General features: G+C 38.6%; 1 protein-coding gene across 4 annotated transcripts in view; it reads right to left on the bottom strand.

The window, feature by feature from the left end:
• The window catches only part of SBF2 (SET binding factor 2), a 513,016-nt gene that overhangs the window by 45,912 nt on the left and 455,072 nt on the right, over positions 1-12,032 (bottom strand). For 2 of the 4 annotated variants that reach the window (XM_066250932.1, XM_066250934.1), the window contains 3 exons: positions 8,004-8,078; positions 5,750-5,934; positions 2,315-2,491 (listed from right to left, as the gene is read on the bottom strand). In XM_066250932.1, the coding sequence (XP_066107029.1) occupies positions 2,315-2,491; positions 5,750-5,934; positions 8,004-8,078 (437 nt within the window). The remainder of the gene's footprint in view (positions 1-2,314; positions 2,492-5,749; positions 5,935-8,003; positions 8,079-12,032) is intronic. The other 2 variants (XM_066250933.1, XM_066250931.1) reach the window with 1 other exon arrangement.

The raw sequence follows: 12,032 nt of genomic DNA on the forward strand, positions 1-12,032 counted from the left end.
TAAGGATAAAGTATTTGAACAAAAGAGCCATGTAAGTTTTAAATAAAGTTCTTTGTTGAAATCAAGATTAAACAATAATGTATTTTAAAAGTAGGTACATTTAAAAACAATATGTTCAAGGAATATGTAATAAAGTTAATTGATCTTAAATAATTTTTCCCAAGTGGAACAGCTATAATTCCACAGAGTATAAAAGACAGAGATTCTAAGCAGCCTTCTCAAAATAGTTACTGGACTTAAAATTTGTTTTTCTATAATAATGTAGTAAATTCTATTTTGGATACTCAAAATTTTTCTGGAATTAGATAGTGGGATTGATTGCACAACTGAGTGAATATACTGAAAAACACTGAACTGTACACTTTGAAAGGATGAATTTATGGTAAATGAGTTATATCTTTTAAAAAAAGACTCTTATTTGTCTGTATTGTGTATTAAATGGGAAGGAAACTTATATTTGTGCTCAGCTTTTAAAGCCAAGCCAATTGACTCACAGTCCCTAATGAACAATTAGAATGTGAGCAGAGCACATAGATTTCAAAACCAAATGTGCAACATTCCAGTTTTAAAAAACATTTTAAGCATCGCTTGACATAATTTGTAGAATGACTCCAACCCTGAACTAGAATGGAAAACTCCCATATTTTAAACAGAGCAAGGCTGTTTAAAACACAGGAACAAGGCATGTGTCCTCTCCAGCAATGGGCCCCTCACTTGCGGCTCATGCAGGACAGTGATGACCAGGCCTGATTCTCATGCACTTAGCCGGGGGTCCCCAAACTTTTTACACAGGGGGCCAGTTCACTGTCCCTCAGACCGTTGGAGGGCCGGACTATAAGAAAAAACTATGAACAAATCCCTATGCACACTGCACATATCTTATTTTAAAGTAAAAAAAACAAAACAGGAACAAATACAATATTTAAAATAAAGAACAAGTAAATTTAAATCAACAAACTGACCAATGGGAACTATGGGCCTGCTTTTGGCTAATGAGATGGTCAAGGTGCTCCTCTCACTGACCACCAATGAAAGAGGTGCCCCTTCCGGAAGTGTGGCGGGGGCCGGATAAATGGCCTCAGGGGGCCGCATGTGGCCTGAGGGCCGTAGTTTGGGGACCCCTGCACTTAGCATTTGCTCTGAGTTAACTTTTAAAATGCCAATATCTCAAGTAAAGCAATGCTTCTACCTGTTTTTTTTTTTGCACTAACTTCTGGTATTGATCTACTTTGGAGTAAGGAACAAAACACAGAATGTACCAGAAACACAGATAGGCTGGGTGGTGGGAACAGTTTGGGGCTGCAGCTCACAGCTTAGGGGCAGAAGGGAGTACTGATCAGCTCCTTTCATGGGTACTCAGAGGAACCTGAACAGCCTTAATAGTAATTAACATACTCTGATACAGATTTATAACTAATTGTATAGGTGCTTGTTTTTCTGTAGTTTAAGTACCTTAAAAATAGTTACTGCCCTGGGTACTCACATAATTTTCTGCCTTTTTTTTTTTTTTTGTCTTTTAGTCTAATATATTGTGGGGGAAAAACTCTTTTTCTTCCTCCAGGGAGGCAGAAGGCTTGGAGGTAGATGGGGTGAGAGGGCAGAAGGACTGGGGACTCTTGCAGGGGAGAAGGGAGACTGGTCATAGCATCAGGAGCCTAAAGGCAAGGACTGCAGAGACACTTTTGGCCAAATGTTTGTGTCACTGTCCATGCACGTCATGAATACTTTTCTTTTTGTGTTTTGGAAATGTGGGTTATGTGTGCTACTTCTCCTTAATTTCTCAATAAAAGTTCAATTAAAACATCCCAAGCTTGACTTAGCTGAAGGGAAAATATGTGTTTTTTCCTAAAAGATCCGATGTGACTTTGGTGGCTGTTTTGGGGGTTAATCTAAAATCTAGAGACATGGAATAGGCAGAGACAAATGCAAGGTGAGAAAATAAGACAGAAAGACTCTTGGAGCCATCTAGAAATCATATCCTGTCCTGGACCCTCACTCTGTAGACCAGAGAATAGGAATCCTATAAATATATGTTGACTAAACATCGTATATCAAAAAAGTTTTCATGTAAGAGTAATGATCTCCTCCTTAGCACTCTATGGACACCAAGTTTTCAACTACAGAGAGGTCAGAACTCAGGGATGAATAAGACTACTCCTCATCTCCTGCATCATTGGGTTACTGGAACTACAAGGCTTTTATAAAGGGCACCCAGTAAAGGGAGGACGTCAGGTAGCGGGGGAACATGGTATTTTTTCTCCAATATTAATTCAGCATACCCTTGAGTTCAAAGACAGGTTACTGCAGACATTACCTGTGGAAACCATTCTGAGTCTCCCAGGGCTTTCAGGAAGGTCACTTCTGAGTCCGTAGGAATGGTACTTGGGACACAAGCCCTCATCAGCTTTTTAAAACTGGCTTTCACTTGTCGGATGTCATGAAATTCAACAGGAACAAACTCACAATTCAAAGCAAATTCTAACTTAAAGTTCTGTGGATAAAGATGCAGAAAATTAGGCAGATGAAGTACTATGGTAAAAGAGCAATGATTTCAATAGGGTAATGCTTAAATGATATACAGTTATTTGTGGTCAAGTAGCTGCAATGGGTCAAGGAAGTCAATCTTGTGTGGCTATGACCGTATTGCTAGAAAGAGTCATTCAAGAAGGCCTATTAGTTTGACTTGGCTTGCTGTCATTCCGAGAACTTGAAGAGGTTACTGGTAGGCTGGAAACTGATGAGAGCTTGAAACACCAAATATAAGCCAATTGTAAAGTCTTGGACCTGGAAGTCTAAAGGGGAGCCAGTGATCCATGCACCACACGATTAATGCAGAACTGTAAACTAGTTCTCCCCCAGATGTACACTGTAATTAAAAGGTAATATATTGTTGAGGTTCCAGAACTCTGCATATTAAAGTTTGTAGACATACACATATTTGTTTCTTATTAAGCAAATAAAACACAGTCATTATACAAATGAAAAAAAAAGTAGATAAACATTGAGAAGGAAATAAAATCATTATCTCACTGCTCTAAGACTACTAACATGTAGTTACTCTTTAAAAGTCAAAATAAAAAATTATATATAGTGAAACATAAAAGGCTTTGTTGATTTCTAGCTTTGGAACAGTATTTTTTCACTCAATATGACACATGTCAATCTATATTTATTTGAAAGCTTTAATCATTTATAGCTTTAATTGATATGGAATTTATTCTATGTGAGGTTGAATTTATAATTAAATAATGCTAAACTGATGGTCCAGTTGTATATTTTATTTTGATAATCTAGTTACCTAATTCTGAAGATTTAAAAATTCTCTAACTTCCCTTGCTAAAGAATGAATTATTTTTCTAATATTCTTTCCACTTTCCTCACATCTGCCCGACTTACTCCACGGGATCACCTGCTTTTCTAAGAGTAAAAATGCTTTTTGGAGGCTGGTTTTACAACAATGTGAATGTATTTAACACAACTGACTATCAGCTGATAAATTTTATGTTATTGTATTTTAAAAAACACTGCTGCCAAGAACTTATTATAGGATCTACTCCATGTTTTATATATGTATTTTAGAGTACATTTAAAATAGCCTATTAAAGTTTTAAAATAAAAAGCAAAAACTCCTAATTTTTTTTAAAAAAGTAGCATTTCTAATATGTATCAAGAATAAAAGTTTCTTTATCTTAGTAATTTCACTTTTAGGAATAATCTAATACGTAGGGAAAAACCCTAGTGAATTGTATATCAGATAAAAAAAATAATAAACTATATGCTTAAAAATGTGTTATTTTACATTCAGAAGATAAAGCAGCTGAAATATCCAATAAGACAGAATGTTATTTAGTGATTAAAATAATTATAAAGACTATTATACAACATGGAAACGTGTTATGGTTTGAGATAAAGAACTTAGCTGTATACATGAGTTCTTATCTACTGATTTTTTAAAAACTTATAATAGATCAAAGATAGTTTACTTTTCAGGAAAATTCGGTTCCTTTCCATTACCAACTATGAAAAAGCTCAGGTATGCCTATCTGGTAAACTAGGAGTTATCAACCATGGTGTTGAGATACAACATTAGGTCATAAGGGATTTGTTACTAAGTATAAGGTATTAAAGTACGTGAATTAAAAAGGTAAGTAAGACCAATCAGAGATTAGAGTAAGTCACTCTCACTCAGTTGTTCTCTTCTGCGTGTCCTGTTGGGAGAAAAGGTGCGGAGCTGCGAATAGAGAGCGTGTACTAGCGGGAATGTGGCACATGCCAGACAGATGGAGACCCAGCCTCCACAGACACAACTTACTTAATAAAAAGCAAAACCTGAATGGAATATACAAAAAGCCTAATAGCTACTGTGCCAGGATGGTGAGATTATGTTTTTAAAACACAATTCTTTATTGCTAAAAGAAAGAACAGAAAAAAAGAGAAGGAAAAATGGGAAGAAGGGAAGGAGAACAGGTCCCAATGGCCAACCGGTCTTACTCATATGTGCACCATCCACAGACAATCTGAGCACTGATGTGCAAAGGGAAAGGCAGAGGTGAGCACACAAGAGACAAATCCTGGGAAGTGATTCAAATCATGGGTAGACTGTGTGCTCAAGTGTGAAAATTGTCACTCTGGTACAGGCACCGTGCCCGCCATGAAAGTAGGTGGGCAGCCCTGGACCGCTGTGGAAAGGTGCTCCAACTATTGTCTGGATATAAAATACCTGCTGTATCAGAAGACACGTGTGCATATTTAAAAACTGAGCATTACCCAGCAATTTCATGCCTTACCCTAAAGGGTGGTGACTAAGAGATTGCTGCAGTCTAGGCAAAGGGCAAAGAGCTAGCAAAACCAGCTTGCCACAGAAGAGATGATTCAGTCACTGGCATCTTGAAGACCAAGCATGTGGGATCCTGCTCGCAGCCTTCGTGCCACAGTTCAACTAAAGGTCTGTCTACCTTGTCCAGTGCTGACGGGAGCCTTGAATTAACAAAGCTTTTGTTTCCCACACAATTGTCAGTAGTAATGACACTTATTTTGTGATGTGTGAATTGCAAAAAAAAAAAAAAAAAAAAAAAAGTTAAACCCCAGGAATTATTGCTGCTTTTACAGATACAGATTATCTTTATCATTAATGGGACCTGAATATAGTGAAGCTCCCTAGCATAGAATTAAAAAATAAAGTTGATTAGCATCTAATAGTTTTGTATTTTCTGACATGTCTTAGGACATGTGCCTCTGTATATACAGCCTTGTAAAATCTGAAAAACACGCAACTTAGAAAGCATGGCTTTGGCCTTCCCTTGTTCCACGCAGTGCCATAGCCTGTTCCTTCCACTCTCCTGCTTTCCGAGAGCTTTACTGATAGGTTTACAACAGCCAAACCTCCTGTTCTGCCACAGGCACAGATTCCAATAGAAGGTAGACTAAGAGTGGAAAAACACAGCCTACAAGTCTTATTATTTCTTTTTTGTATGTACACTTCCTGATATTCTTAATGTTTATGTTGATCTACTTATGATTATGAAAAAGTACCTCTTTTCATAGCTGATAAACACCCATATCTATCAAGGTATATGGAGACATAAATATATACATACATATACAAGCTAAAATTTTTTGACATTGATTATTAACTCCAGTTTAAGAATTCATGCTGAAAAAAATTCTAGGAAAGCCAATTTCTGAGATAAGTTTTATAAACCGCCTTCAAGTATCCATACAGTTTCTAAGCAAGAAAAAGAAATCTTACCCTTAGTTGTGACTTTTCACCAAATATATAAAAGGCTGCTGGGCGTTTCAAGAGCTGGTTTTGCAGGTAGGCGCTGTTATTGAAGGAGGACGAGTGATCCTTGCCCGCCAGCCGGGCACCAACATCAATGAAGGATGTTGGAGAACTGATCAGGCGAGTGCTAGAGCGAAGACTTGCCCACACACCTTTATAAAAGCCAAAATAATAGAGGTAATCTGATTGGGAATGCCACTGAACTGGGAAAAAGATGCATGCTCTAAAGGGATAGTTTTAGAGGTAACAGCAAGTTGATTAATCTAGGTAATCATGGATGATATTGGTCATTTGTCATTTACCTTTGTGTCCTATAAGCATTATTCAATACAGCATTTCAAAACTATACAAGACTAGGTGTGGAAGGACCTAAGAAGCCACCCACATCAGTCCTATTATTGTATTTTAACATAAAGTCCGCATGTATAAGTGAATACTGGGATCACTGCCACTGGGGAACATTGTGGGCGGGGCAGTAACGCAGCAGAGTGGGAGACGGGGAGTGTGCAGTGACTCCAGTCTTCAGCTTCATGAAAGGAGCAAGAAACCCTCTTCTGCTTTAGTAAGTCTATTCAGAAAGAAATCTAGATTAAGGATGACATTAGAACTTTACTAAACCTACTAAAATCTCAGGTTGGATTTAGAATTAATATTTGTGTATCATGCCAAAAGGATATGATTTAAAATTAGTAAACATTATATTAAACTCTTTTTTCCCCAGTATCCATGAAAAATAGTAAGAAGTTCTATATTTAGTAATGTACATTTCACTGAATTTTAGGAGGCTTTATTTTATTTTTTAATTAAAAAAATTTTTTTTTATTTACAGAGACAGAGATAGAGTCAGAGAGAGGGACAGATAGGGACAGACAGACAGCAAGGGAGAGAGATGAGAAGCATCAATTTTTCGTTGTGGCACTTTAGTTGTTCATTGATTGCCTTCTCATATGTGCCTTGACTGTGGGGGTACAGCAGACCGAGTGACCCCTTGCTCGAGCCAGCGACCTTGGGTCCAAGCTGGTGAGCTTTTGCTCAAACCAGATGAACCTGCGCTCAAGCTGGCGACCTCAGGGTCTCGATCCTGAGTCCTCTGCATCCCAGTCTGACACTCTATCCACTGCACCACCACCTGGTCAAGCAGGGGGCTTTATTTTAAATGTATATCCAGAAAGCCCTGGCTGGTTGGCCCTGTGGTAGAGCATTGGCCTGGTGTGTGGATGTCCCGGGTTTGATTCCTGGTCAGGGCACACAGGAGAAGCGACCATTTGCTTCTCTACCCCTCCCCCTCTCATTTCTCTCCCTCTCTCTCTTCCTCTCCCACAGCCATGGCTTGATTGGAGTGAGTAGGTCTTGGGAGCTGAGGATGGCTCCACGGACTTTGCCTCAGACACTAAGAAGAGCTTGGTTGCTGAGCAACCAAGCAACGCCCCAGATAGGCAGAATATCGCCCCTTAGTGGGCTGGTTTGCTGGGTGGATTTTGGTCGGGGTGTATGAGGGAGACTGTCTTTGCCTCCCCCCCTCTCACTGAATAAAAAAAAACACTTAAATTTATATCCAGAAGTAGTTGTCTTCTAAGGAAAGGGCCAAGCTAAGCTGCTAGAAGAATCTTGTAAGTTGATCTTAATTACATTAATTAGAAAAACCAAGGATTTCTCTATGCAAGTCAGACTATTAGATATTAAATGTCCAAACACAAAAGCATATACTAAGTCTGAAATAGCACCGTCAAAACAACAAAGCCCCTTACAAATGCCCATACACTGTGGTGTTTATCTTGGTGATATCGTCACAGGGGTACAAGAAACTGCTGCTGTCTCCCTAAAGCTGATCTTCCTCCCTTGAGTTGAGAAGCCTCCTTGAGAAGCTTTAATCTTTGTTATATGTTAAATCAAGCCATATTTCTAGTGGCTAGAAGTCATCATGGTCATGTCATATTTGCTTCTCTCTTTTTGAGCAATTATAGGGTCAGCAGACCAGTTCCTAAGAAAAGGTTTTATAGGTGATTTCTGCTTAACATAAATGAATCTTTCCATATAATTTATAAACTTGTCTTAGGTATTATGGCAAATTTTTATAAATGAAATCAAGAGGGAATTCATAATGTGGGTGAGAATGAAAGATAATTTGACCAACAAATGTGATAAACGTCACTTGTAACACATACGCTTTCATATGAAGATGGTTAAAAACAATGACATGTCAGGACAGATAATACAGTACCTTGATTATGGATTCTTCCCTTAGGTGACGGTTTGGGATTTGACTGAGTAAAACATTTATCTCTGTACCCATGCACTGGTAGGTAAGATTAAAGACAGAAGGAATAATGAAATGTATATAGCAGCAAACATCAGAGCAAATTGAGTCAGAGAAGAGTAGGTTATTTAATTTTTACATAGGAGAAAAATGTAAATATAATAAAAGTAGATTTAATTAACAAAAAGCTGCACAGTCACACAAAAAAGATGAACTCAGAGCCTGTTAAATGAAATTACAGCAACTGTTTATAAATATAAGCGCAATGAAATGAATAGCACAGCAGAGAGTGCCAGTAAAAAATTATACCAAATGGAATAAGCTTTGGAAGATTGTCATTGAGTGACAATAATAAAATGAAGGAATTTAGGGAGAGGTTAATGTTAAGAATACACTGGCCCTAGTATTTAAGGAGGCTAATTGACAGTCAATGCTACGGGTTGTACAACACATTCGTTCTTTGAGCAAGGTCATCACATACGGGATGAAGCTCCAGCAACCATTTGGAATAACTAAAAGCAGGTTTTTGCAACAGAGCATTAAGCATTGCCACACTATTTTCTTTTCATTTTGAAATTACATTTATTTTCCATAAACAAATAGTTATGAGCAGCAAAAATTCATGATCCTGTGACAATACCCAATGCCACTAAAAAATATAGCTTGTGATGATTGAGGTAATGACTTCTCCTAAAGTCCCTACTTGCACCAAAATGGTAGATAGTAGTAGAGATAATACTTTTGTAATTTGAGTAATATTTTTTTTTCTGACAGAAAGAAAACATTTTGTGACTATGGCAAATTTTTAACTGGTAATAGCAAAAATGATGAGCGGTAAGTTACAGTTATATCCTGAGTAAAGGAACTGCTCAAGTCAATTAAGGAAAATGATTCTACATTTATTCAGGACTGAAAACTTTAACAGCAATATTATTAAGCTCTATATTATAACACAGCATAAAATAGAACACGGTTTGATAAAAGAAAAATCATTAGAAGTGATTTTTCATTTCTGCCTCACTCTTTAGAAGCAAGAAATGAAAGGCACTGGTGGCTTTAGTGGCCAAAGGAAGTCAGAAAGCTCAGGTCTACAGAGGTGCTGGCTGACCGCACATAGAATGCTCCTGCAAGGCAGAGCAGAGATCTGGCATGGCACGGCAGGGACACAGGGTCTCCAGTGTGCGGGGACTGCTCTCCTTCCTGCCAAGGTTTGGAGCTTTCCTATTGAATATGGGACATTAAATGCTTACAATGAAGTCTGAATTGCTGGTTCCTGGTTCTGAAATACTGTTAACAGCCTAAACTTACCACATTTTCTTATGCTAGTGCCTCTACCTGGTATGATTTCTCCCATTTCTTAACCTGACAAATTCTTTATCCCTTTAGATCCAGAAACAATGTGAACTCTTCTGAAAACCATTCTAGACTGTCCTCAGAGTTGTGGTGAGCTCTATTTGAACTCTGATCACACTACATTGTGATTATTTGCACATTCGATCCCACTAGATTGTGTGATCCAAAGGGCAGGGACCTGGTCATATTTATTCCTGTATCCCATGTGTGTGTGTGTCTGTGTATCTCCTGTAAATATACATATATAACACTTGATTATTTTCTTTTAAAAATTGATATATTGTGAGTTGTTGTGGTTTTCTACTATGTATATCTTCAACCTAATTATTTGCCCTGAAAGAATGAAAAGAGGGTGTTAAATAAAAAAAAAAATTGAGCACTTTTCCCAAATAGAGGCTCATTAATGAAAACTGCCAAGTGTTTATCATGTAGCAGAAAATCAGCAATGAGAAAATGGCCTGCATTGACATGGGGCCAGCAGAGGGCTTTGGGAACTGTAATCCCTCTGTTAGTGGTTTCAACCAAAGGAATTCTACTACTGCATTGGTGGTGAGGTCTCTTTAGTTTCCTGCGTGTAACACTGGCCTGGAGTCACATTTTTCCAAATAGCAGTTTCCCCCTCAGTGATTTGTGAAATCACTTTAGTAGGTGTCATTACTATTTTTCTAAAAGTGAGATAAATGGATTAAAATTGAAAATACTATATGTGCACTTCATGTGCTATAGATGAATATTGTTCCATAAAACTTTTGTTTTGGGATATATACATTTTGCATTGTGACTCAGTCCTGAATTGTGATATAAGATGAATATGCATGTATACATATAGATATATAATGTATTTCTTACTGTGAGTGATGATCAAAAAAGTTTGAAAGCTATTGGCATACAACTGAGAGCATATGCCCTCTAACTTCCAATCTGGTGGAAGGTAATTTAAATGCAAATGGAGTATCAAGCAACAATAATGATAATAACCACAACAACGATAATAGAACATTTATTGAGCTCCTATTATGAGCCAGTGACTATGTTAAGTGATTTAAATATATTAATTTATTCCTTGTAAATACTCTAAAGCTAGATACTATTTATTTATCTCCATTTTACAGATGAGGACACCAAAAATAAGAGGTTTCTTAAGTTGCTCAGGACCATACACAAAGTGGTAGGGCTGTGGTTTGTAACTGAACTAAACTCCTGAATATAAATTTTCAGATAGTGAATAAAATAATAAGAGAAACAACAACAACCTTGAACCAAAGTCAACAGGAGAGTTTGGCAGCATAAATACCAGGAACTTTAGGAGAAAGTCACTGTACTATCTTTTAGTTCAAATTCGCCAAGAAAGAAATGATGACAATAATAAAGTTTGTATCTTAAACTTTAAAACAATGATATTTTATTTATTTTAAAATTGATTTTAGAGAGAGAGGAAGAGAGAGAAATATCAGTTTGTTGTTCCACTCATTTATGCACTCATTAGTTGACTCTTGTATGTGCCCCGACTGGGAATTAAACCCGCAACCCTGGAGTATCGGGAGGGTGCTCCAACCAACTGAGCTACCTGGCCAGAGCCTAAAAGATGGTATTTTAAAAATTCAGAAAAAAAGTGATATATGACTGTGGGCTGAATTGTGTGTCCCCTTCAAATTCATCTGTTGTAGTCCTAACCCCACTACTTCAGAACGTGACCCATTTGGAAATATGACCTCATTGCAAATGTAATTAGCTAAGATGAGATCACACAGGAATGTGGTGGGCCCCTAATTCAATACGACTGGTGTCCTTATGAAAAGGGGAAGTTTAGAAACAGACACACAGGGAGAATGTCACATGAAGATGAAGGCAGAGACCTGGGTGATGCTTCTCCTCACTAAAGAAGAGACGGGCAGCCGACCAGCAGGAGCGAGGGGAGAGGCACGGAGCAAACCCTCGCTAAGCACATCTGCACTGTGGACATCCAGCCACCAGGACTGAGACAACATTGAAGTCACACAGTTCTGCACTGTGGACATCCAGCCACCGGGACTGAGACAACATTGAAGTCACACAGTTCTGCACTGTGGACATCCAGCCACCGGGACTGAGACAACATTGAAGTCACACAGTCTGCACTGTGGACATCCAGCCACCGGGACTGAGACAACATTGAAGTCACACAGTCTGCACTGTGGACATCCAGCCACCGGGACTGAGACAACATTGAAGTCACACAGTCTGCACTGTGGACATCCAGCCACCGGGACTGAGACAACATTGAAGTCACACAGTCTGCACTGTGGAAATCCAGCCACCGGGACTGAGACAACATTGAAGTCACACAGTCTGCACTGTGGACATCCAGCCACCGGGACTGAGACAACACTGAAGTCACACAGTTCTGCACTGTGGACATCCAGCCACCGGGACTGAGACAACACTGAAGTCACACAGTTCTGCACTGTGGACATCCAGCCACCGGGACTGAGACAACATTGAAGTCACACAGTCTGCACTGTGGACATCCAGCCACCGGGACTGAGACAACATTGAAGTCACACAGTATGCACTGTGGACATCCAGCCACCGGGACTGAGACAACATTGAAAGTCACACAGTCTGCACTGTGGACATCCAGCCACCAGGACTGAGACAACA

This window comes from Saccopteryx bilineata, chromosome 1 (genome assembly GCF_036850765.1).
Source record: "Saccopteryx bilineata isolate mSacBil1 chromosome 1, mSacBil1_pri_phased_curated, whole genome shotgun sequence".
Classification (NCBI taxonomy): domain Eukaryota; kingdom Metazoa; phylum Chordata; class Mammalia; order Chiroptera; family Emballonuridae; genus Saccopteryx; species Saccopteryx bilineata.